The sequence below is a fragment of the Macaca nemestrina genome, chromosome 4 (genome assembly GCF_043159975.1).
Source record: "Macaca nemestrina isolate mMacNem1 chromosome 4, mMacNem.hap1, whole genome shotgun sequence".
NCBI classification, from domain to species: domain Eukaryota; kingdom Metazoa; phylum Chordata; class Mammalia; order Primates; family Cercopithecidae; genus Macaca; species Macaca nemestrina.
In genome coordinates, this window is record NC_092128.1 from 24,493,926 (window position 1) to 24,520,253 (window position 26,328).

Below are 26,328 nucleotides of genomic sequence, written 5' to 3' on the forward strand. Positions count from 1 at the left end.
AATCACCTGGGAGGATCCATCTATGAATCAGTGCCGTCCTGTCTTGAAGGGAGTTTTTCTAACTCTGGTTGAACTTAGGTATGGTAATTAATTAGATTCAAACATGCGTACTCTCCTTTTAAGTTTGGATCCCCCGTTAAAAAGCCTGCTGGATGGCCGGGTGCGGTGGCTCATGCCTGTAATCCCAGCACGTTGGGAGGCCAAGGCGGGCGGATCACCTGAGGTCGGAAGTTCAAGACCACTCTGACAAACATGGGGAAAGCCCCTCTCTACTAAAAATGCAAAGCAATCAGCCGGTCGTGATGGCACAAGCCCTTAATCCCAGCTACCTGAGAGGCTGAGGCAGTAGAATCGCTTGAACCCAGGAGGCAGAGGTTGCAGTGAGCCCAGATCGTGCCTTTGAACTCCAAACTGGGCAACAAGAGTGAAATTCTCAAAAAAAAAAAAAAAAAAGCCTGCTGGATGAACTGAATTATTAGTAGTTAATATTAAATCATCTCTTTTTCCAGTAAGATAGCCTCATATTTTAAAATTTTTGAGTTAGTGATCTACCTCCTTGCTTTTTGATTTAATACAGTTGTAACTTGGTGGGGCGTGGCCTGAAGCCACTAGGGAGTAACTAAAATGTCAGCTGGAGGGACAGCAGTCTGGAGCATGGCCTGAAAAGGCTGTGGAGTAACCTGAAACCGCAGCCAGAGGGACTTGAGACAGGAACAGGAGGGGCAGGATTGGGGGCACTGAAGGAAGGAAGATGATTTACAGGATCCCATGGGTTAGTAGGTGTGGGTTGTCTAGGCATGGGAACTCTTCCCCTTTTAGAAACATTGGCTGTTGACTTTCTCCCTCCAGAGTCTGAAGGAGAACTGGTCGCTGCCGCCAGCAGAGGGCGGAATCGATTTTTCCAGAGACAGGGCTCTTATCATTAACATGTTCGATTAAGAGATGACACATCCGCTCTTCATTAGACTTAAATTTTGGCCAGAAAAGTGAAGGCTTAAGGATGAATTATTGAACTAAAGTAAAACAACAATATTTTATCATCTACTGTTTTTGTTTTTACTTGGTTCTCTTATTATCTTTTCAAGACTTTAGCATAAGCCCCAAGGGGCTATCAGAAGGAATTTCATCCTCTCTAGACTCTCTAGTTTTCCCGTCTTACTTGAAACGTTCCCTATCTTAGGGATTATGGGAGGGGGCCCAACCCCTCCAGTTAGAGATTTCTACCCTCCCCCTTCCTGGAGGCTTGCTGAGGCTTTGGGGAAAGGCTCCAACCCCACCTGTTTGGATTTTCTACTCTCCCCCTTCCTCTTTGTCTGCTCTGTCTGTTCCTGCCTCTAGTTGATAGATGGCAGCATGAGGCCACAGACAAGACTCACTCACTCCACACAACCCCCATACTTAGTGTCATTCATACACTCTCAGCCTCCAACTTATCCCGACCACCTAGGAAATACTTTGTCACCTTTGCGAAATCTCCTACCTTATTCCGTGCACAAGAATTACCTGCTCCAAGGATCTAGAACTAGAAATACCATTTAATCCAGCCATCCCATTACTGGGTAGATACCCAAAGGATTATAAATCATGCTGCTATAAAGACACATGCACGCGTATGTTTATTGCGACACTGTTCACAATAGCAAAGACTTGGAACCAACCCAAATGTCCATCAGTGACAGACTGGATTAAGAAAATGTGGCACATATACACCATGGAATACTATGCAGCCATAAAAAAGGATGAGTTCATGTCCTTTGTAGGGACATGGATGAAGCTGGAAACCATCATTCTCAGCAAACTATCGCAAGAACAGAAAAACAAACACCGCATGTTCTCACTCATAGGTGGGAATTGAACAATGAGAACACTTGGACACAGGAAGGGGAATATCACACACTGGAGCCTGTCATGGGATGGGGGCAGGGGGGAGGGATAGCATTAGGGGATATACCTAATGTAAATGACGAGTTAATGGGTGCAGCACACCAACTTGGCACATGTATACATATGTAACAAACCTGCACATTGTGCACATGTACCCTAGAACTTAAAGTATAATAAAAAAAATTTTTTTTAAAGAAAATAAATAATTTTAAATTACTAAGATTAAAAAAAAAAAAAAAAGAATTACCTGCTCCTCTTATTGCTGCAGTCTTGCCAGGCTCTCCTTCCCGTTTTGCTAAGAATCTGAATTTTTTCCTTACAACTGGTGGGCCACGGTCTCCCTCACCCTAGGGGCACGGTAACTAGACAGTAGGATGCACCCCTCTGGGTGGAGTGACCAAAGGCCCCCTTCCCAAAGGAGAATGTTCGAGCCCCAAAGTTGGGCACCAGAACTGTTAGGAATAATGCTCAAGATCTTAAGGAAATTGGACACTTGAACAAAAGGATTCTTAGCAAAGCAATTTTACTTCTGCGCCGAGGGGTGCTTCCTTGGCCAGTCGCCATGAGAGCACACATGAACAAAAGGGCAGGAGAGCCTTTATTCCTGACGCAAGTACTGCCCCTGTACCCTTTCTCCATTGGCCAGGGTCGGTCGCACAATCTAAACTAATCCCGTTTGGCTAAACATCTGATTTTTTCAGATCAGGTGGGCATGTAAAAAAAGCAGAGAATAAAGGGGAAGGAGTGTCTGTAATGAGCTCAAAAGTTAGTCCTCTTTCTAAATAAGGAATGGAATGTGAGCAGCTACTGATAACACCTGGTACTGTGGCATGCTTGGGCATCTAACAAAGGCAAAAATAAAAGAGAAAAAGGAAAAAAGGTGGAGGGGTTACTATGAATTAGAGAATAAAAGATTGATCACATTATTTGAAGAGAAACCTCATCATATCCCACACAACCATCCATCCATCCACCATTCATCCAACCCCAATCCATGTATCCTTCCACCCATCCCTCCTTCCATTCAACCTTCCATCCATCCTTCCATGCTTCCTTCCATGTTTCCCTCCATCCATCCGTCCATGCCTCCCTCCCTCCATCCATCCATTGTTCCATACATTCCATCTATGCATTTATTCACCAGATATCATTGAGGCAGGGGAATATAATAATTAACAAAACGCAGAAATCCCTTCTCTCATAGAGCTTACATTCTAGTGGGTAGAAGCAGGGTAAGCAAGCAAACAGCAAATATATAAAATATATAACATATGGATAAACAAATGCTATGGAGAAGAAGAAAACACAGAAGGGCAAGAGGAAATATCAGAGGAGATGGGTTAATTTTAAATAGGATGATGAAGAAGGGTGTCTCTGAGAAGACGATAAATCAGCAAGGAAATTAAAAATACAAGTCAGAGAATTATTCTAATACGTGAGGGCAGAGCATCCCGGGCAGTAAGAATAGCAAGGGCAAAACCCTGAGGCACAAGTACCTCTCCTGTGTAATTTTTTAGTAACGGTCAAGGTCCTCTTGATCCCACCAACTCTTCCTAACTTATCTGGGGGTTGACATTTTTGAACCAACAAAAGTGCTGGAAGGCAACATTCTAAGATTTTAAGGGTGCAAAACTTTCATGAAGTTTCTGGGAAAACGCTGACAACAAATGAGGAAAAACAAATGAATTAGATAGAATTTAAAATTAAATGTAATCAAATTCCATTTCATTGTACATTCAGAATACGTATTTTCAAAAATCGAAAGGCTTGTTAAATGAGAATAATTTGAAATAAAAGTGTCTTTTTCATTTGGTTTTCCCAGTGGATGTATAAAATAACTAATTGAGTTAAATCTGTTCCTTTTTAAATCCTTAATGCCTCTCTAGAATGTAAAAGTTCATTTCTTATTGTGGAACTTTTGAAAAGTATGTAAAAGTATAACAAATATAAACTTGCTGCCAAACAACATAGAAAAAACTGTTAATATTCATATCTTTCTAGAGAGATTTTCCTGTCATTTCTAAGTTTTGTTGGTTTGATAGTGAAAAAGGCTTATTTTAATTTGCATTTTTATTACTAGTCTGTACAATTTTTCATGTCATTTAATGGTCAATTTTTATGTACCAACTTTGTGTTGGGCATCTTAGATTTCTTACTGACATGAATAAGCTCTATTGATTATAAGAAAATTGCCAAATGGTTTGTCCAAGTCTGTTTATTTCCTATTTTTTGTTTGTTTGTTTTTTTTTGTTTTGAGATGGAGCTTCACTCTGTCACCCGGGCAGGAGTACAGTGGCGCAATCTCGGCTCACTGCAACCTTCGCCTCCTAGGTTCAAGCATTCACGTGCCTCAGCCTCCTGAGTGGGATTACAGGGGTGTGCCACCATTGCTAGATCAGTTTTGTAGTTTTATTAGAGACCAGGTTTAGCCATGATGGCCAGGTTGGTCTCAAACTCCAAACCTCAAAGGATCCACCCTCCTTAACCTCCCAAAGTGCTGGGATTACAGGCATGATTCACCGCCGCTGGCATATTTTTGCATAATTGTCTCTTCAGAGTTTACATTGCTTTAGTCATGCAGTCTCAGTAAAGCAAAAAACAAAACAAAACAAAACAAAAACTTACTTCCAACAATCTTCACTCTTCAGGGTTCTTTCAAATTTTACTGAAAACTATTTTCTGTAGAAGCCTCTTTCATCTGTACATTCTTAACTATAATGTACCGTTAAATCTCACAATAATACAATAAGTAGGGTCCACATTTTTTAAAATAATATTTCATATAGCAACAGTCTCACTAAGTTGCCCAGGCTAGTCTCAAATTCCTGGCCTCAAGCGATCCTCCTGCCTCAGCCTCCCAAAGTGCTGGGATTACAGGTGTGAACCACCAGTCTCAGCTGGGTCCAAATTTTTAATCATGTAAAATGCAGCGTTGTTGCAAGGTTGTTGAAATGACTGGAGCAGCCCTAGACAGTCAGGCTTTACGGGGTCTGAATGGGAGATCCAAATCCCTTTAGGTCCTAGTTATACTTTGGCATCATCTGGCCAGCATTTGCCAGATATCACTTCAATACAACAGCGGGAGTCTAGCCCTCTGGACTACCTGGGCCCGGCAGGACAGTCACAGTGATTCCACAATCTCCATGGTAGTTGCTACCCATCTTTCTAGCCCTCTCTTAGACAATGAGTGGAGAGAATACTTGAAACATAAGAGCCTCACTCCTTGCCTCCCTACTTCCCATGACAAACTCCCTTCCTTTTCCCACTGACCTTACCATCTTCCTCTCTGTGGTTACTCCCTTTCCTTTCTATTCATAAGGCAAGTTCCCTACATTATCATAAGAGTTATTTAACATACATCTGTAGTGTATACCTTAGATTCTCTCCCCATAACGGTGGCTTTGGTTTAGTTGTTGAGGATGGTGGCTTTGTTTCTGACCAACTGGGACAAAATAGTGAACAAATTTTAGGGTGGATGCCTTGTATTTGTTACAGTTGTGACATTGAGGATTATGAGACCTGCAAGGTTCTCATTACTCAAGATATAAATACTGAAAATATAATCAGATAACTGGCTGGTGAGGTGGTGCATGCCTGTGATCCCATCACTTTGGAAGGCAAAGGTGGGAGGATCACTTGAGGCCAGGAGTTCAAGATTAACCTGGGCAACATAGCAACATCACAAGATGATGTCTCTACAAAAAGTCATTAGCAGGAGGTCGTGGCCTGTGCGTGTACTCCAAGCTACTCATGGCGCTGAGGCAGGAGAATCATTTGAGCCCAGGAATTGAAGATTGCAGTGAGCTATAATCATGCCACGGCACTCCACTCCAGCCTGGGCAACAGAGCAAGACTCGTTCTCTACAAAGACAGAGAACAGAATACCTAAGAAGTTGCTTGTTAAAACACAGCATTCCTCCACATTAGCTTTTAAAATTTACCTCCGTTTGGTTAAATTGAAGTGAAACAAATGAACAAAAAAATGCCACATAATAGAAAACCAATCATTTTCTCCTATAACCTAAGCTTTTTATCAAGCAAGTCATAATCACAGTCACATGAAGAAGAAAAGTTTCACCAAATGCTCACTAAGGAGATATCACTGGGCTCTGGGATGAAATTGCTTCCTGTGTATCAATTGTATACATTTTATAGACATTTTAAAAGCACCCCGTCTATGACATTGTGTATGGATGTGAACATATATAGTAAAAATACAAAAATGTCCATGGGAAGTATAACAGGGAAAGGTCTAGCCAGGAGAAAAGAAACTGTGCTAAGATTTTTAAATATTGGATGTTTGATTCAAATAATTGGTTATAATAGGTGATCAGTTACACGTGATGGAATAGCTGGGCTATTGAAAGGAGAACATGAGGCAACTCGGTTTAGCAGCAGCAGGAAGAGATCCTCGCTCCTAAGGAAGAAAGTCAAAGAGTGCTGTTCCCTCAACCCAGAAGCTTTGGCTGGTAGGAGATAGAATCAAGGTGGAGGCTGCCTGGAAAAAGCTGGGCCCACAGAGGAATGTGCTTTCTACTGGAGATGCCACTCAAGGTCAAGAGACAGGGAGAGAGGGAGAGAGAAATGCCTGGCTCTTCCCTTCTCCAGCCCTTCAAGCTCCTAACAGTACCTCTCACTGAGCAAACCCAGGGGAAGTTACAACATAGCAAGGAAGCCTGGGAATGTAGGTGTACCCCCCAGCCCCAATCAGAGGGTGAGGGGACTCACCAATTTAGGATAGGCATTTGCCTCTGGAGAAGGAGTCAGGGGAATGGGGATCAGGACGTGCACAAAGTGGTCCTTGACTATATTGGTAACCCCTAATTTCTTTAATTTTTTTTAAAGGTTTGGAGACAATATGGCCAAATGTTAGCATTTGTTTTTGGTTTCTTGTTTTGAGACAGAGTCTCTCTCTGTCACCCAGGCTGGAGTTCAGTGGTGCAAGTCTGGCTCACTGCAAACTCTACCTCCTGGGTTCAAGCGACCCTCCCACTTCAGCCTCTCTAGTAGCTGGGACTAAGGTGCATACCACTACACCCGGCTAACACCTGTTAACATTATAATGTGGGTGACCAGAGGCTCATTACTTTATTTTCCCTGCATTTCTATATTGTTGGAATATTTCATAAGAAGTGATTATTATAGGACAAACAGAAATGTTCCAGATTAATGGCAACAGTAAGCATCTTTAGTGGAAGTATTTCCACCCTACTTCCCAAGGAAATGCCACATATCTCTCATGGAACAGTAGCATCATTGTGCACTTTGCAGGCTGTGCCATTGACTCTTTGGCATGATGGTGTATTGAAGACAAGGTGGGAGAGCAAGACAGGGAATGGGTGGAGACAGGCAAGGAGGAAAGGTGGCAGGAAAAGACTCAGGAGGAAGAGGATGACCATCGATCACTGTGAGCTCTCCCAGAGCCTGCCTGCCTTTGAAACTTGGTTCAGTCACTTATTACCTGGGTGGCCTTGACAAGTTCCTCCTCTCTCTCTCCTAAGATGTTAAGAGTACCTACCTCAGAGAGGTCATTTTGAGGATTCAGTGACTTCCCCCACAGGAAAGCACTTCACGTTGTGTGGGAACATAGTCCACTCTCAATCCATCTTGGTTACCATCATTATTGTTTATTATTGATCTTTACATCCTCAGTGTTGGCAGAATTTCTTGTGCTTAACAAATATTTGTTCAGATCAGAGAAGAGGAAAAAGTTGTCATCTGCTTATTCAAGCCATGTTTTTCTGTGATATTCTGATCCTAGTTGCACATACAGAAATACATGTCTAAAACAGCACCTCGATTCTGGTCTACAGCAGGACGAAGTTCACTGTGATCTCAGATAAGCGTGGCTAAAATAGGACTTGATGGAGATAGTCACACTTCAGCGAAGAAAGAGAATCCCCTGTGTAATGTCACCAGGAGATTCAACCTCAATATTCTGCATCGAAGGGGTAGTCCTCCAAATGAGAGGATCTGCAGAAACAAAAAAACAGAGAAACTGTGTTCCATCAAAGCAACAACTCTGGTTGAGAAGGTACTCTTCTCTGGTGGACTCTATGGTATCTGTGCTCTCTCAGCCTCCTCCCTGCAAGAACACAAGAAGGGTGCTCACACCTTGACCTTCCCTCAATTCGATATGAGGGCTTTGCTAGGAAGGAGGACAGACAGTGACCAGGGCACGGGAAACAACTCGGAATGACAACTCATGGTAAGCCTGGTGTCAGGTGAGGCAACTGACAAGTCTTGTCCCAATCCACTGTCACAACATCATGAGCTAGGAAACAACAGCAGAATTGACAGCTTGGGGATTGTTATGAGTATTAAATGAGATAATAGCACCGGCAAAGGGATCAGGACCCTGGCACATTCTAAGCTAAGGTTCAATGGATGTTAGCTGCGATTAATATTATCATCCTACTTTATAGGTAAAGAAACCAACTAGGTAAAACTAGGAAATTTACCCAATGTCACACAGCTAAGAAACCAGTGTTAGAGTTGGATCTGAGGCCAGGTGCACTTACTCCTGAGCCACCAACCCATTGCCTCCACCGGAAATGATGTTCATTGGAAGGGCAGTGGTTTAGTTTGGGGGAAAGTCCCATTTTATGTTCATCCTTCCTTTTTACACTAAGCAGCTGCTTTTTTGTTAAGCACTGATAAAAATAAGCCATTATAAGATGAGGAAAGACTGCTGTGATACTAAAGGTGGGCAGGATAGATACGGAATATCATGACAAGCAAGCTATGCTTGAGATACTGAAACCATTTTTAAAAGCCGAAAAATCATTTTGGCTATAGAAACATTGGAAGAAATTCAAATTGTCATTGAATTACAGACTTCGAAGTAATAAATGCCAGACAACTCTCTTTGATATATTTAATTAGATCCATTAATCAGAAAGTATTGATTGTAAAGAGATGATTTAGGATTCCCACCTAGCCAGAGTGAAATCTTTCTTGCAACCAGTTATCTGACATTTAAAGTAGAGTTACCACCACCTCCTTTAAGAGGCATTTGGAGATTATTTAATCCGGCCTCCCCGGCCTTCTTGCCTGAATGCTCTAAACACAATCCCACCTCAGGGCCTTGGCACCTGCTGTTATCACTGCCAAGAATGCTCTTCCCCAAATATGTATATGGCATATTCCTCACAGCAAAGCCTCCCTTGACCCACCCCGTATAAAGGATCTGTCCCACTACCACCCACCACTTCCTATCCACTTTGCCCTACTTTATTTTTCTGTCTAGCATTTGTTACTGTCTGTCACATGTATTTTGAGTTAATTTATTTCTGTTCTGTCTTCTTCCCTCCCTCCCTAAGCACGTGGAGGCAGCAGCTTTACATAGTATGATAACCCAAGCATCTAGAAAATGCCTGGCACATAGAGGACCACTAGATATTTATTGAATGCATGAACAAATGAATGCTCACCTCCTGCCTATTGACAACACACCTTCTGTTACAATTCTAGCTCTACATCCAGAAGTTCAGACAATGAGCAGCAATTAGAGATGTTTCCCTCGCAGTGATTCCCAGGTACCCCAATTTTAACTTTCAAAACTGCCCCAAAATAGTATTTGAAGACACAAGTAGTCCCAGCAGCCTTCTAATCCTTTCAGCTAACTCTCTACCAGTTTAGAAAAACTCCTGGCAATGCTCCTAGTTAACTCCATGCCACTCACTGCAACCCGGTGCAGGCTCTCCAGTTTCTGTTGAAGCTGAGGATGGTTGCCATCTCCTCATCACTCAATTTAAAGTCAAAGACCTGGAAAGATAGGAGTTCCAGTACATCATCAGTAAGGCCGTAACTGCTGTGACTGGACACTGTCAGCCATTCTAGCAGGGAGCTCTAGCAGCACAAACTGGTCAGTGGTGATTTTCCCATTATGTCCACGGGATACAAATTTTTCTCTAAATTGGGTCCTACACAAAGACCGCAGTATTTGTAGTGCTCAGTGTTCCAGGGGAGGGAGACCAGGCTCACAGGCACTAAGCCCCAGGTGTGCACAGGCCCTGTGCTCCATGATGCGCCCTTCTGGAAGATAGTTCTCCAAGGACAGTTCACACCTCCTCTGCTGCCAGAAGATGAGCAGGGAGGCCAGGACAGTCTGCTCATGTGGTGGCCCAGGGCTTAGCTGCTCAGGGGCAACTGAGGGTCTTCTCAGTGGTGTGAGGCACAGCTGTGCTCAGACCTGACAGGGCTTCAGCAGGCACTGTCCCCAGCATATCCTAAGCCCATGGGTCATTCATCTCAGGTATACTGAGCCTAGATCCCTGGGCTGGAAAATGATAGGGTGGTGGGAATGGAGAAGACCAAAGACAGTGCAGGAATGAGGTGAGAATCCTGGTGAGAGGGTCTGCTTCTGCCCTAACCCACTGAGAAGTACCAGGGCCGACCAGCCTGGATCTTACCTGAATGTTCTCAACAATGCGTGCCGGTGTCACAGACTTGGGGATCACAATCACATTCCTCTGGATATGGAAACGGATCAGAACCTGTGCGGAAAGGGGACATCATGTTTGCACTCAGCTACAAGGACCCCTCCTTTTATGGAAAGGAAGAATAAAACATCCCTGCAGCTCACTGTGGCTTCAGGTACAATCGCTGATACTGACTGAGCCCTTGACAGCTATAGACTTGTGCCAGCCCCTCGCTTCATTCTCTCCCTTCACCTTAGGGACAACTCTGTGATCTTCATTTTTTAGGAATAAAGAAAGCAGTTTGGGTCATAAGGCTGATCAGAGGTAGAGTTGGCGTCTGCACCCATATCCCTAGACTTCAAAGCCACGCTTTGCGACTTGGCTGTAGGGCTTAACAGGAAGCTGTGAGGCAGAAGCTATCTTTGTTTCGGTGACAGCTCTTGTGTTTCTTGAGGTTCCAACAGACTTCGAAGGAAACACTTTAGAGGGCTTCAGCTCCTGTGTTCTTCCCCTTTAAGGAGTTAGTTGAGGACAACACAAGAAATGAAACATGAGACTGGAAAAAAGTTGTTGGATAACAAGAAAAATAAAAATATGGCACCTGGGCTGTGGTTTTCTTGTGCTTTGCAGCAATCTCCTTAATCTTGGGATCCTCCAGCAGGGAAGGGTCCTCTGGCTTGGCCCTAGAGGCAGAAAGATGCTGATGTGAACAATCACCATGGCTACCATGTACAGATGGACACCACTTCAATGAGGGTCTCAAGACTGATCATCAGAGCCTCTCCATCTGGGAGACAGGCAGGAGGACCTGGAAGCTTGGGTCCTTCCCCCGGGCTCTGAAGCCTCAGCGTTTTGCAAAGACAGGTTCATCCTTGAGTGGCTGAACTGGAAATATTCCCAGAGGGTCAAACACGTCACCCATGTTTTCGTTGTTGCTGTTGTTGTGGCTTTTCAATTCCCATTTGTTCCCACCGTCTTCCCATTTGGTTGTACCAAATGCATTACCTTACACACGTTTTTCTTTCCAGTGACTTATGGTCTCATACCAATATTTACCAAACATAAAATAATGTTTTTAAGATTATCAAGAGAAGGATCCACTGCTTGGAAGCCTCACCAAGGTCTATCGGGAGAGCCCAGGGGGCTGTAGGCTGTAACGGTGATGCCCTTGGAGTGGCAGTACTGGATCAGTTTCTCCTGCGTGAGGTACGGGTGACACTCAACCTACAACAGCAAACAATCCTCATCATGGGGAAAGCTGGCTGGCTTTTTGAGTTGTTCATAGGGAGTTCTACACAGACACCCAAAGACCACCAAGCAAAGGCCAAACATCTACCCACCGAGATTCTTGCTAAAAAATCCATGAGATCAGCCTCACACCTCCCACAAGTGTCCTGATCACTGACCCTTGAGATGACACTCGGGGCATAGATAGCATTGAACATTCCTCCCAATGTTTAAGAAGTAATAGGGCAAGACCTTTATTTACCCTTACACTAAACAGAATTTACCTGGTTAGTCACTGGTTTATATTTCAGTCCAGGTTTGTTCAAGAGCCTCTCGATCTGGAAGTGGTTGAAATTGGAGATGCCAAGGGCTTTCACCAGCCCCTCATCCACCAGCTCCTCCATGGCCTGTCATAGAAAGGAAGACCTTTTGGGCAGCCCCAGAGGGACTACAGGGACCCTGGCTTCCCTTAGTCCTCCCTGGGTCAGAGATTGCTAAAGGATCCAGCACAACAGGGTTAGCCGAGGCATTCACAGGAAATTTCAGTCCAGGGCCTGGGTGCCCATCAGTGAATGTTCCAGTACTACTGCCCCTCCTCAGCCCAAGAAAAACTAGGAGTAACAGGTAAAGATTTTATATTCTTGCCACTCTCACCTTACACATAAAGAAACACACTCAAAATTATACTTCTGTACACAGGGGAAATATGAAAGTTTTGTAATGCAAAAAATAAAAAAATAAAAAATGAACATTTACAAACTTATGAGATGATTTTATTTTTAATGAATCCAAATGACAGCGGGTAGCTACTGCTGTGTGTGCATTGTACACCCAAACCTGGGCAAGCTGTGTTAGTCAGGAAGAGGCTGCAGCATGTGGAGAAGCCTCACTTGTGGGTCCTGAGTCACTTTCTCCCACACCAACCGTGCTTGGGTTTGCAGGAAGGTCATGCATATAGATTATGCCCTGGCAGGGGCACCTGGGCAAGGGGTTGTGTGGGGCTGAAACCTGACCCACTGTCTGCATATCCAGCCATGCTTCCCGGTACAGAAACTACAGGGACCCCCAAGGAAGGGAATCTTTGTATAACTTTTAGCCTATATTGGGCATTTTCCAAACTTGCCCAAAGATATCATATATGTTAGCAGCAGCCTCCAATGCAACATGTATTTATTAGCCATCTATTACATGTTCCAGAAGTTGTCAGGATGTAAAAGTATACAATGTGCTTCCTTCTTCTGGGATTCTTACAGTCCAATTAAAGTGCCAGGGTTCCCTTCTATGGAGCCATCAACCATGACCCTGAGGCTGCCTCAGATAACATGACCGTGGCATAGACAGAGTCAGAAAGGAAAGAGAAGGAAGAGATTCACACAGCCTGCAGCTGTCAGGGCAGACCTCCAGGTAGAGTTTAAACTGCACCTCAGAAAAAAAAAAAAAAAAAAGAGAGAGAGAGAGATAAGAGGGGAAAAATATGAGCATATGAGACAGGAAGGCAATAGCAAAGCTCAGAGGCAGGGATGAACATGACATGTTCAGGGAACTCTTTATCCAGCCCTTCTCAACTTTGGCTGCAACTTGGAATCACCAGGGATGTTTAAAAACTACCGGTGGATGCAGTGGCTCATGACTGTAATCTCAGCACTTTGGGATAGGATTGGAACAGGGGGTTTGAGCCTGGGTTTCAGCAACCTAGGGTAAGTTTTTAACTCTTGTAGGCCTTAGTATTCTCTTCTCAAAAAAAGTCTTATAATACATACTAATAATATATATCTTTCTGATACACATTATCAGAGGCTGAGACAGGAGGATTGCTTGAGGCCGGGTGTTCGAGACCATCCTGGGCAACATAGCAAGTCTCTGTGTCTACCAGAAAAATTTTTCTTAATTAGCTGGATGTGGTGGCACGTGCCTCTGATCCCAGCTACTTGGGAGGATTGCTTGAGCCCAGGAGTCCGAGGCTGCACTGAGCTATGATCTTGCCACTGTACCGCAGCCTAGGCAATAGGACAAGACTATCTAAATTAAAACAAACAAAAAAAAAGTAATATCGGTGGCTGGGTTTCACCCCCCGGAGTTTCTTACAGATTTTATCTGAGTTGTAGCCTAGACATTGGGATTTGTAAACTCCTCAGGTTCTAATGCTCCACCAACATTGAGACCACTAGCGTAGACGAAGTTATTCAATTGGGGAGGAGAGTTTAAAAGCTATGAAATCTTAAGGTTCCCTCAAACTTCCGATGTAGCAATTACATAATTTAAAAGCTATTGTACATCATAGGTCAGGTTAGTTTGCCTGTCTTCGAACTTGACATCTTTATACTTTTTCCTCCCGTCTGCTTCAGGGTGGTCAATGAGGTTTCTACTGAACTGGCTGTGGGTCTACATAAACATCCAGTGCTTTCATATTCAAGCCTGCTTGTTTCAAATCAGAGCCTCTGACCTTGATCACTGATATCTTTCCATGCCTTTCAAATGTTTTATTTAACAGTCATTCCCGTATTCATTCAGAAAACAGCACTGTGAGACGCAGGCTACACTTACATACTTGCCATACTTAATATCATAGGAGCTAAGGCAAAAAAACTGATCAAATGTAAGGCAAACTGCCAGGTGCAGTGGCTCACACCTGTAATCCGAGTACTCTGGGAAGCCGAGATGGGTGGATCCCCTGAGGTCAGGAGTTCGAGACCAGTCTGGCTAATACGGTGAAACCCTGTCTCTACTAAAAATACAAAAGTTAGCCGAGCGTGGTTGTACGCACGTGCAGTCCCAGCTACTCAGGAGGCTAAGGCAGGAGAATGGCTTGAACTCGATAGAGGGATGTTGCAGTGAGCCAAGATGAAGCCACTGCACTCCAGCCTGGGCGACAAAGTGAGACTCTGTCTTTAAAAAAAGAATGTTGTGTTTGTGGATTAATGTTTTTGAACCAACAATACACAGAAAAAGCTACATTTAATTGAATCTGGTCAATTCTAAGCATTTCAGAAAGGTGAGGCTTAATATATTTTCCCTTGTAAAACACAATACAAACTCGCAACTACATGCATCCCTACACAGACAGCTGCCACTATGACACCATTAACTCTTGGAGTCAGATGCCACTGATCATTTTTAACTCATACCTCCACTTCGTTCTCTACTAGCATTTGCAAAAGGATAGAATGGTATAATAAAAAATGATCAGAGAAAACACTGATCCCTAATTCACTTTGAATGGGAATGATGTGAAACAGGTCATGATGTGATCCGGGAAGCAGGGCACTCAGGCTCCCTGATTTCTGGATGTGTGTTCACTGCCTGCCAAGCACCGCGCTGATGGCTTTGGTGGTTGGACTTGTGATTCAGATGAGTCTAGGTCCAATCCCAGCTCTGCCACACACATTGTGACATGACCTGCGCAAGTCACCAATCAATCTAGGCTTCAAATGTCATTATTTATAAAGGGGGATGTTAACCCTGTCTTATAGGTTTAGATGATTAAATGGCTACTGTGACTAATGTTCCTGGCATGTAAACCATCTTAATCTTTATTGCACCCTCAAAAATATATATTAGTAGTATGTGTTATAAGACTTCTTCTTTAAGAAGAGAAAACTCAGCACTAAAAGAGTAACAAAACTGACCCTAGGTTACTCAGCTGCTATGAGCAAATCAGGCCCAAACCTCCTGTTTCAAATGGCTCGCCCTAGTTTGTGAACAGCATGTGTATTCCCCAAAGTGGGGTACATTGTATTTCCAGTCTTATTTGAAGACTCAGTTCTAGACTTGAAATCTAAATAGTATCAGATGCACCCAAAAGCCAAAGGTGATGAGGAAGATATTAGAAGAGCTAGAGAATCACAATGATGAAATTAGAAAGCATTAGGCACACGGCCTCTTTCATATCAACGGGAAGTCTCATGGATAACTGAAGATTTCTCTCCCAGCACACTTAGAGGAAGCTGGAACCTACCTCCCAGGCATCCAAGAACGTTGCTTTTCCACCGATGATATTACCTTTATCATCTTTGGGAAAAATGTTATCCCCAGACTGTAAATACAGAATGAAAAGTTTACTGGAATCTGCATCAGGACACTTGGTTCTGTTAAACAAGGTTTCAGGGTCCTGACTCTTGCTAAATACCACATGTGCATACCAGTTTTTCAGGCTCTGCAGTACATACTACAACAATGTGAGTTTAAATAAAATCTCTATATCTACTATAGCATATTAATCCATATATTTTAGAAACCACTGGATTGATGTTCAGATCTGCTGTTAGTACATTCCAGAAGCCACCTTTATCACCATGGACATTCACCTCATACACCTAGATCCTGTGTACACCCAAGGGCAAACTTTCATTTCAGTATCACTGGATAAGGATTAGATCTCCAGGGTGTGGTTTTCTGGGGAAGATATTGGCCAGCTTCTATCCTTGCAGCCTCTAGAAGAGACATGGAATAAGGGATGGCAGGCCATCAGCACTCCCGCTGGTCAGGAGGGGAGAGAGCTGGAAATTTGTCTCTCCCACCCCTCAGGAGCAGGTAGAGCAGAGCCCCAGGCAATGGGAGCCGCGATGACTACTGGCTTCCTTCCAGCATCACCGCACTTGGGCTTTTCTCCAAGATGCCACTCCCGGGGTGTGCTTTGCTTAAGAAGATAATTAGGCCCTGGAATATAGTTATGCACATGTAATCCAAGGGATTTCCTGGGAGGGCAACTCTGGGGCGCGAAATCAAGACAGAGGTGATAGGGCAGTTGCAACTTGTCTGGGCTGCCAGAAATCATGGCTTCTCTCAGACATAACTGCAAGAAAACACAGGCATGTGGCCACCTCAGCAGCACACATGGCCTCAGCCTCCCTTCCACGCTAGCGTCTTTCTGCTCCAAGGTCTCTTCCTGACCACCTGACACTCCCAATTATGAAGTGCAAGGTGTCCTGCTCCAGTCCACACCACCCCTAGCCCTGGTGCAGCTACTATTTTCTGACACCTGCTCAGAATCTAGAGGCTGAGAAAGGGAGTCGCTCAAACCTTGAATCCCTGTGGCCAGTGAATAAGATAGAGGTCCAGATAGCTCAGCTTCAGGTCCTTGAGGGTCTTCTCAAAAGCTTTCCTCACAAGCGGTCTCTCAAAGAAAGTGGGCCACAACTGCAAGAGTGTAGCAATGAGCTGTTAATATTTGGAGAAGGAAGGGCCACGTTATACCCATTGTCCCTGCCTTTTGATTTGCACCCTGATCTAACCTGGCACAGGCCATTTATAACAAAGCTGATTAAGATCCATGACACAGTGTGGAAGATCACCAGGGCTCAGCACGTCAATGACATGTCTTAAGTGTTGAAAGCAATTTACTTTTTCAACTCTCCTAGTACTCTATATGTCTCTCAGATCATTTAAGTAAATGTGGCCACAGATTTGAAATGTGTTTACCTGCCTCAGTCTCTTTGTCAGCTGTGGGCTCTCTGAGAGCAGGACTTGTGTGTAACGTTTAAATGTCAAGCATTCCTAGGCCTTCGGGAAAAGATAGTCCTTTATCTGACCTATCTGACAGGTCCCTTATCAAGCCTGTCAGGCCCCAGATGATAACTTTGTAAGGGCTTTCTCCACACTTGGCTGCTACACAGTGGGGTCTATATGTCCCACCAGATGTATGCAATATCCAAGTACCTAGAACTAGTGTTTCTCAGCAAGTTGTGTATAATGTAAATCCAGTGATTCTCAACCCCCTCACACCCAACACCCCCTTCTTTTTTATAACATTGTGTACCTCACCTTTCGATAGATTTAATGAAGAAAATCATATGTGACAATAGAAAAATGCTCCTACTGTTTCCAAAATGCCCTCTGGCTGACAGCCTCAGGGACATAGTCACATGTCCACAGTGGTGACAGGGAGGCCACAGTGCTGACAGGGAGGCCACACATCAAGCCCTGCCTGCACCCTTGGCCTCTGACTGCCTCTGGGCAGATGGTGGATCCCTCTGATGGGGAACAGGGAGGCCCAGGGCAGTGCAGGGCTCCATGGAGACAAGCCCACTGTGGGAAAACCAACCTGCAGGCAGGTGGCACAGCAACGACATGTTCAATTATGAATAACGGCTTGGAGTATGGATAGAATTGTATCCACGGATGTTATCAAGGCAGGGATGAAAAGGGCTACATGTAGAAAAGGCTGACAGAGTTCTCGCTGCCAACCCAACCCAGATACTTCTGCCTGCCTTCAAGTGAAGGCCTCGCACCCAATGTGCCATGTGCACCTTGCTGACGATGAACAGGTCCTCCCGCTTCACAGCCTGCTCTTGGATCTTCTCTTGGATGGCTTCCCCCACCTCATGTTCATTCTCATAGGCATAGGCACAGTCAATGTGGCGATACCCTGCATCAATGGCCACCTTCACTGCTTCTTTCACTTTGCCGAGAGGAGACTGAAAGGCAAAAGAAAAGCCCATCACACATTTTTTTTTTTTTTTTTAAGTGATGGGGAGTTGCCATGTTGCCAAGGCTGGCCTCACACTCCCAGGTTCAAGCAATGCTCCCACCTCCCCAGTAGCTGGAATTATACCACATTCAGCAACCAACATATTGTCTTGTCCCCAGACCACCTTCAACAGGCTGCCCCACATGGCCCAGTTTCTCCAAACCAAGGCCTCACTGGGCTCTCCTTTGCCAGGCGATATCCGGGAGGAAACACACTTTATTATGATTATGTCCTATGTCCTGTCCTAGTTAAAGTCAGTTCCCTTTCAACCAGGTTAGTCCTGAAATGTCTTCAGGTATGTCGGGGAGTGCAGATGGCTCCACTGCAACTTCCTGAAGACCCAGATGAAAGCTTGACTATAAAAAACCCAGAGGAATTTTCAGACAATATCCCCAAATGGTGATAAGGATCTGGATAATGGTCATTACAGCATCAATCCCGATTCCAACACTTACTGGGTGTGTAGGTCTAAGTAGTTGATTCCATCTCTCTAAACCTTGTCTGCAAAATGGAAAAAAAAAAAAAAAAATGGCACCAGCCTCATGAGGCCTTTGTGATGATGACATGCTGCAATGAATGTTAAGTTAAGCACATCATCTGACACACAGTAAGGCTCAGTAGAGGCCATTCATTATAGAAGGATCCTTTCAGAAAAAAAGGAGAAATAGAAAATCTTACAGGAATAGAGTTTGTTTTCCATTCCTATAAGAAGAAAGAGGGAGGGAGGGAGAACGAGAGAGAGGGAGAGAAAGAAGGGAAGGAAAGAAAAGAAAGGAAATAGAATTATCACATATTTGTTCTAACCTAACCAAGTCAATGATGGGGGCAAAAAGCACTTAAAACTAGATCTCTCACAAAATAGTCTTTTAAACATCTTCTACTGTGAGATAACAAACATTGAAAAGAACACAAAATATAGATGCACAGCTGCCCTACCATCTGAACAAGAAGCGGGCTGCTGCCAGACATCTAGAAACACCCCTGTGTCCCCAACCGCTACGCTACGCCATCCTTCACCTCCACTGCTAAGTTCATAATCCTTTATCTATCATCCCCACATGTCGAAGATGACTCCCTTCATAATTCTTACATTCAATTCCAAAATTGTGAAACTCTCTGGTAAACTTACCCAGGGTGAGCAGATTCCCTAGAGTTCTGGAAGTGATTATTTGTTCCATTTATATAGGATTGAAGCTCTGATTTTGGGCAAATTTTGCTATTGAACAAGAGACGCTGTGCATGAATCAAGCTGGAAGTGATCTGTTCGCCCAGATACACCTAGAACGTATCCTGAGAATGACCCAGTGTGGCAACAGAGTGTCCTACCCTCCAGCTCGGCACAAGAGAGGGGAAACATCAGGGTGCACAAAAGGAAAGAGCCAGAGGCAGAAAACTCAGCACAGGCATTAGCCATGAGGGATAGGAGAGAAGAGGAATTCTAAAGACTGCTTCTGGTCGCTAGTTAGGATAGTGCCATCATGGATGGAAATGGCAAAGAAGGCAGAGTGAGGTGGTGATGGAACAACTTCAAACTTAGCCTAAGAGAGGCTCAGGAACCTGCCTCACTGAGTCCTGGATGTGCCTTACGCCGTTTTGCCAGCTGACATTAACACAGCCGGGTGGAGCTCATGACTCCCAGGCCAGGCTCTCGGCAGCCCCAGCACGTTGCAGATTTCAGTGTGTACAGGAACCACCTGGGGATCTTGTTAAAGTGCAGATGCCCATCAGTAGCCTGGGGTGGAGCCTGAGACTCTGCGTTTTCTCTCTCTCTCTTTCTCTCTTTCTTTCTTGGATCTCACTCTGTTGCTGAAACTGGAGGGCAGTGGCGCAATCACTGCTCACTGCAGCCTTGACCTCTCAGGCTTAACACTCAATCTCCACCTCAGCCTCCCAAGTGACTGGGACTACAGGTGCGTCCCACCATGCCCAGCTAATTTATTTATTTTTTGTAGAAATGGGGTCTTACCATGCTGCCCAGACTGGTCTCCAACTCCTGGGCTCAAGCAATCCTCCTGTCTGGGTCTCCCAAAGTGCTGGGTTTACAGGCATGAGCCACCATACCCGGCCAGTTCTGCATTTCTAACAAGCTCCCAGGTCATATGGATTCTGCTAGCCCAAGTCCCACACCCTGATCTGCAAAGGGATGCCAAGGACTTGGGGGTCTGCATCGTCTCCGCAACCACCTGGCCCACAACAAAGCCACAGCCAAGGCTCTGGGGAAACGTTGAGCCCAATTGTCTTCTAGAGCCAGAGAGAGAAACTGCCCTGGAATACAATTTTAGGTCCAACAGCTGCTTGAAATTTGATACTTGCTAGAGAAGCTCTCAGCACTGCTGGGAAAGCCAGCCTTGGAGCTTTGCAGCCTGAATGAACTCTGAGAAAAGAAAGCAACCAGAGTCTAGGCTCCAGGACTGAATCTCATGTCTCCAAACCCCTGCCCGACCTCCAGGCTTCCTGGCTGAATGCAGAAAGAGAAAACACCCAAACGCCCCTCCAGGGAAGAAGGCTGTGCAAAGATTTGCATATTTACCTTCCAAGTGCCCAGGCCCACAATGGGCATCTTGGCTTTGGTACTGAGCTCCACAAAGGTGGCCATGGTTGGTGCAGAAATGATTCTGAGTGAGCAGGTAGAAGTCTCACGTCCTGCTTTTTGTTGTTGTTTTTGAGACAGTCTTGCTGTGTCGCCGAGGGTAGAGTGGAGTGGTGCGATCTCGGCCCACTGCAGCCTCCGTCTCCTGGGTTCAAGCAATTCTCCTGCGTCAGCCTCCCGAGTAGCTGGGATTACAGGCGCCCACTGCGACTTCTAGGTAATTTTTATATTGTTAGTAGAGACAGGCTGGTCTCAAACCCCTGACCTCAGGTGATCTGCCCACCTCGGCCTTCCAAAGTGCTGGGATTATAGGCATGAGCTACCAGCCCGGCTACGTGCTGCTTATGAAGGCTGGTGTTATCTACAGTGGGAGGAGTTGGAGCCTGGCCACAGTAGCTTTCCTGCCATAAGCAAACAGGAAATCCATTCTAGGCTTTTGTGAGAATGAGGATTATGTGAATGAATTATTAATCACGTCAACTTTGTGCAAAGTTCTCTGTTCGGTAACAGTATCATTGGAGTTTCTGCTTGTTCACCATGACTCAACAAATTCAACACACTCAAAAGTTGGAAAGTAGGCAGGGAGAGAGAAAGGAAGGAAAGAAGAGTTGGGGGAGGGAGGGAAAGAAGCCTGGCCAACACAGTGAAACCCTCTCTACTAAAACTACAAAAATTAGCCAGGCACGGTGGCACATGTCTGTAATCCCAGCTACTTGGGAAGCTGAAACAGGAGAATTGCTTGAACCTGGGAGGCGGAGGTTGCAGTGAGCCGATGGTGCCACTGCACTCCAGCCTGGGCGAGAGAGTGAGACCCTATCTCAAAAAAAGAGAAAGAACGAAAAAGACAGAGAAGAGAGAGAGACAGAGAAAAGAAAGAGACAAAGCAAAGCAAAGAAGGAAGAAGAAACAGCGGCTTTCTTTCCCTGTGATGCTTTCCTCTGTGAAATAGAGTCTAGGGAGGAGAGGTAAGAAGCAGTGTTTCCATTTTAAAAGTTGCAATTCCAGGTTCAATGCAGAGATGGTCAAATCCTGGGTTGATTAGAGTCAGCTGTAACTAGTTGGTAGTCAGCAATCTAGGGAACATGATACAGGCCTGTGCCATGCTGTAACATGCCGTGACAGGCCAGGGCCACGTCACAGCGTCAGCTTCGGCTTGCGGGTAGTGGGTTTTTCTGTCTTCTTTGCGTTCTTCTTTATGAGTTGGGTTTGGTTGAAAATTGAAATGGACTTGAACCTCTAGGCTATGGCTTATGACAGCTCATAGAGGGCAATTGGCATGACATTTTGCACCTATGAGTGAAATATCTTACACTTCATTGATGTTTTTGAAATTATCTACTTCAACATTAATAATACATGCATGGGCCGGGCATCGTGGCTCACACCTGTAATCCCAGCACTTTGGGAGGCTGAGGAAGGTGGATCACTTGAGCTCCAGGGTTTGAAACCAGCCTGGCCAACATGGTGAAACCCTGTCTCTGCTAAAATACAAAAATTAGCCAGGCATGCTGGCACATAGCTGTGGTCCCATCTGCTTGGGGAACCTGAGAATCACCTGAATCTGGGAGGGAGAGATTGCAGTGAGCCAAGATCGTGCCACTGCACTCCAGCCTGGGCCACAGAGAGAGACTCTGTCCCAGAAATAGATACATAAATACACGCATGCCTCATCATCTGGTGGCCACAAAGTCTCCTGGATCTGCACATGGGGCACCTTATTTTCCCAGTGGATACTGGATGACATGCAGTGCTAGTATTGTTGAAATAGTAAATCCTTATTGACCGTCAAGCTAAATAACAGAGAGAGGTCCCTAAAAGAAAAATATTTCTCTGGGAGTAGAGCACTGCAATGGGAATACGCTTGCGGCAGTAAACTATGTATATATTTGGGGAAATAAAGGAAGACAAAATTTTTCAAGGAAAAAATCAGGATTATCTAATTGCTTTGAAATAATTAGCTTTGGCTACAAAGATCAATCATGAAAGTGTTAGTTTGAGGTTTGACAGGCAGTTGTTGGCACAGGTCCTTGCAGAGTATGTTTTGTGTTCAGTTGCGATGGCCTTTGTTCAAGGTTGCGGTTTTTGCAGTCTTCGTGGTAATTTTTGTTTTCAGTTGTACGACCATTACAACCCTCCTTTCGTGGCCTTCTGAGCTGTATTTGTTGTTTGTTTTTTAACATTAGTGACTCCCTTTTGATTCTGACCATTTTTACATGATGCACAGAAAAAAGAAATGTGTATTATTCATAATAATATTCCTTGGAGAACCACTTAACTATGAATCGGTGAGGAGGGAGATCTTTTTTAGATAATTGAGGTTAAGAAGGTATATCGATTAGCTGTTTTCATGTAACAAAGCAACTGGTTATAACAGCAACCATTTATTTGCTGGTGATTTTGTGGGCTGGCAGTTTGGGCAAGAAGCAGCTGATAAGCCAGTCTCAGAACCACGTGATGTCAGCTGGGTTTCCTCACCTCTGTGGGCTTCAGTGGGGTGGACCGGGATGTCAGGGAAGGCAGGGACCCCCCTTCGCATGTTTTTCATTTTCCATGAGGGTAACTTGGACTTGTTCACAGGTAGTGGCATTGTAGGAGGCCTACTCTCGGAATGTGAACAGTGTCACTTCTGTCACCTTCTATTGATCAAAGCAAGTCTCAAGGCCAGAAAAGGGCCAAGGAGTAAGGGAATAGATTCCACCTCTTGAGGGAATTGGTTACAGGGAATTTTGGCTAATTTTTTTTTTAAAGGTAGAGTCTCTCTCTGTCACCCAGGCTGGAGTGCCGTTGCACAATCTCGGCTCACTACAACCTCTGCCTCCCGGGTTCAAGTGATTCTCCTGCCTCAGCCTCCCGAGTAGCTAGGACTACAGGTGCACACCACCACACTCAGCTAATTATTGTATTTTTATTAGAGACAGGGTTTCACCATGTTGGTCAGGATGGTCTCAATCTGCTGACCTTGCGATCTGCCTGCCTTGGCCTCTCAAAGTGCGGGGATTACAGGTGTGAGCCACCTCACCTGGCCGAATTTTGGCTATTCTAAATCAACCTCAGGTTTCATAAGAACTTTGATTAGCTCCTTTCTACCTTCATGAACTTACCAATCTGTTCCTGGTTTTGCACCGTTAAGAAACTCTCATTTTTCAAATCTGATGAATATATGTCCATAAGACGCTTTACTTTGTTAAAAATAAATACATGAAAAATTGAGAGAAAATTAGTTTGTAGAAGAAAAATGAATGAGTAGTGTCATATTTCATTCTCACATCCATTTCTCTAAGAAATGGATCTGTCCTTCAACATCTGTTCCTAATCCATACTGTTCGAATATACGTGGCTGTCGGTCATGGTCTGGGGATTATTTATAATCAGCCACAAGGAGTTACAGTGTAATGGCTTACAATTTGGTGGGGTGGGACCACAGACTAATTGGAGTTTTTTGTTTCAATCCTCATAACTTATTTGAAGCAGGGGGCTTGGCTGTCCACCCTTTGTACTTAGTAGTCCACCAAACATCTGCCCAGTCACCACAGGGACTTTTCAATCTCCATACTTATACTTGCTTGATGTTTTGTGGTATGGACATAGACACTTATCAACATGGGATAGCTTCCTTTGAGCCTGCTACTCTCCACACGGATGACTGAATAGGCATCGAACTGAAGGGTTAAAAAATGACTAGCCTGAGTTATACTGATGACAAGATGACCTTCTGTTGAAAAAAAAAAAGAGAGAATAAACAAGTGATTATTAAGCTCTTTTTAGAGTTAATTTGGTGGGGGTCGGCCCTGGAGAGACAGTTCATGACTCTGGAGGTGGTGGCGCCTTCTTGACTCAGGTGTGATGAGTCCTTCGCTTTCTGCTGTCCGGACTGCAGTCTCAGTAGTTAGGAGCACTAGATAGGGTCCTTCCCAGGCTGGTTCGAGCTTCCTTTCCTTCTACCTTGGATGAGAACATGGTCTGCAGGCCGATGCTGATGTTCTGGAAACTCCAGGGGCGACGCCTGTGCTAGGAGACCTTCAGTCTTAATGGAAGAGAAGGTAGAGGATAGAACAAGCATATAATTTTTGAGGAACTGATCCTTTGTTTCAAACGTAGGGATGTCAGCAGTGGAGTGTAAGTAGGGAATTCCATAGAGCATTTCATAAGGTGACAGGCCAATATCTCTCTGAGGGGCAGTCCGGATTCTTAACAAGCAACAGAAAGACATTCAATCCATGGCAATCGAGTTTCTAAAGCTAACTTCAGTGGTTTTTTAGAGTCTGATTCATCCCCTCTAGGCTTCCTGAGGAAGATGGATGCCAAGGGGTATGGTATTCCCAATGCATATCTAGTGCCTGGGCTCACTTCTTAATGACATGCACAGTGAAATGGGTTCCATTATCTGAATCAATATTTTCTATTAGTCCTAATCTGGGTGCGATGTTTTCACTTAATGCTTTAACTACATTGCTGGCAGTTGCACGTGAGAAGGGGATTGCCTCTACCCAGTGGGTACAGTGGTCTATTACTACTAATAAGTACACCGACCAATTGGAGGCATTTCAGTGTAATCAATCTGAACACTTTGAAATGGTCTCAGCCCCGGATTTCTTCTTCCAAAGGGACATTTACTTAGAACCTGCTTATTAGTTTTTTTACATATTAAGCAACTATCTATAACTTGTTTGTTCTGGGTGTAAATTCCTGTACACCCATAAACCCGGAGAACTGCATCGCACATTGCTTGGGGTCCCCAATGGGTCCCTTGATATAATTGAAACAGATTTCCCTCATGAAAGGTTTTCACAACATTCCCCTTTGGTCTGGTAATATCCATTTCCTTTCTGCGTTTTGTTTAGCTCCTATTCTTATCAACTTCTTTTTTTCAATGGAAGAGAAAACGGGGGTTGCAGTAGGAGAAGGAAGGCATGGAGTTAAATGGAAGAAATGGCAACTTGTTTTGCTATTTGATCTGCAGGATTATTTCCTCGACTTCTGAAAGGCAAGTCCTTTTGGTCCCCTGGGACATGTACAATAGCCGTCACTTCTGGCAGTTGGAGATTGTTGAGGACACGAGCATCAGTTCTATTTGAACTAAATCTTGGCCTCTACTATTGATTAGACCCCTCTCCATCCAAATTTTTCCAAATGTGTGCGCCACCCCAAAGGCATACTTAGAGTCAGTACAGAGAGTGTTTTCTTGGTTTTGTAAATGTCCTAAAGCTTGGCTGAGTGCAAACAGTTCACACCCTTGGGCAGACCAATTATCAGGGCACCTTCCTGATTTTACTTTTCAAGCATCTTTCCATTAATCACTGAATACCTATTATGTCTCTTTCTTTTAATCACCTGGGAGGATCCACCTATGAATCAGTGCCGTCCTATCTTGAAGGGAGTTTTTCCTAAGTCTGCTTGAACTTTGGTATGGTAATTAATTAGATTCAAACATGCGTGTTCTCGTTTTAAGTTTGGATCCCCTGTTAAAAAGCCTGCTGGATGAACTGCATTATTAGTAGTTAATATTAAATCATCTATTTTTCCAGTAAGATAGCCTCATATTTTAAATTTTTTGAGTTAGTGATCTACCTCCTTGCTTTTTGATTTAATACAGTTGTAACTTGGTGGGGCGTGGCCTGAAGCCCCTGGGGAGTAACCTAAAACCACAGTTGGAGGGACAGCACAGTCTTGAGCATGGCCTGAAAAGGCTGTGGAGTAACCTGAAACTGCAGCCAGAGGGACCTGACACAGGAACCGCA

At 44.4% G+C, this 26,328-nt stretch overlaps 1 protein-coding gene across 1 annotated transcript; it reads right to left on the reverse strand.

Moving 5' to 3' along the window:
- Positions 1-2,120: 2,120 nt before the first annotated feature.
- On the reverse strand, positions 2,121-20,910 carry LOC105471346 (aldo-keto reductase family 1 member B10-like). Its single transcript, XM_071094484.1, has 10 exons — positions 20,531-20,910; positions 17,780-17,947; positions 16,554-16,670; positions 15,490-15,567; positions 11,819-11,941; positions 11,425-11,531; positions 10,909-10,990; positions 10,299-10,382; positions 9,569-9,651; positions 2,121-7,857 (listed from the first exon to the last, which is right to left on the reverse strand). Exons 1-10 carry the CDS (start codon positions 20,594-20,596, stop codon positions 7,815-7,817), a joined length of 951 nt encoding a protein of 316 aa, XP_070950585.1. The 5' UTR covers positions 20,597-20,910; the 3' UTR covers positions 2,121-7,814.
- Between the last annotated feature and the right edge of the window lie 5,418 nt (positions 20,911-26,328).

Coding starts and splice junctions, on each gene's coding strand:
- LOC105471346 (XM_071094484.1), bottom strand. CDS start 20,596: ATGGCCACCTTTGTGGAGCTCAGTACCAAAGCCAAGATGCCCATTGTG. Junction 11,532..11,818: donor ATAAACCAGTGACTAACCAG/GTAAATTCTGTT, acceptor TTGCTGTTGTAG/GTTGAGTGTCACCCGTACCT. Junction 7,858..9,568: donor AGAGCCTGCACCGGGTTGCA/GTGAGTGGCATG, acceptor TTGTTTCTGCAG/ATCCTCTCATTTGGAGGACT.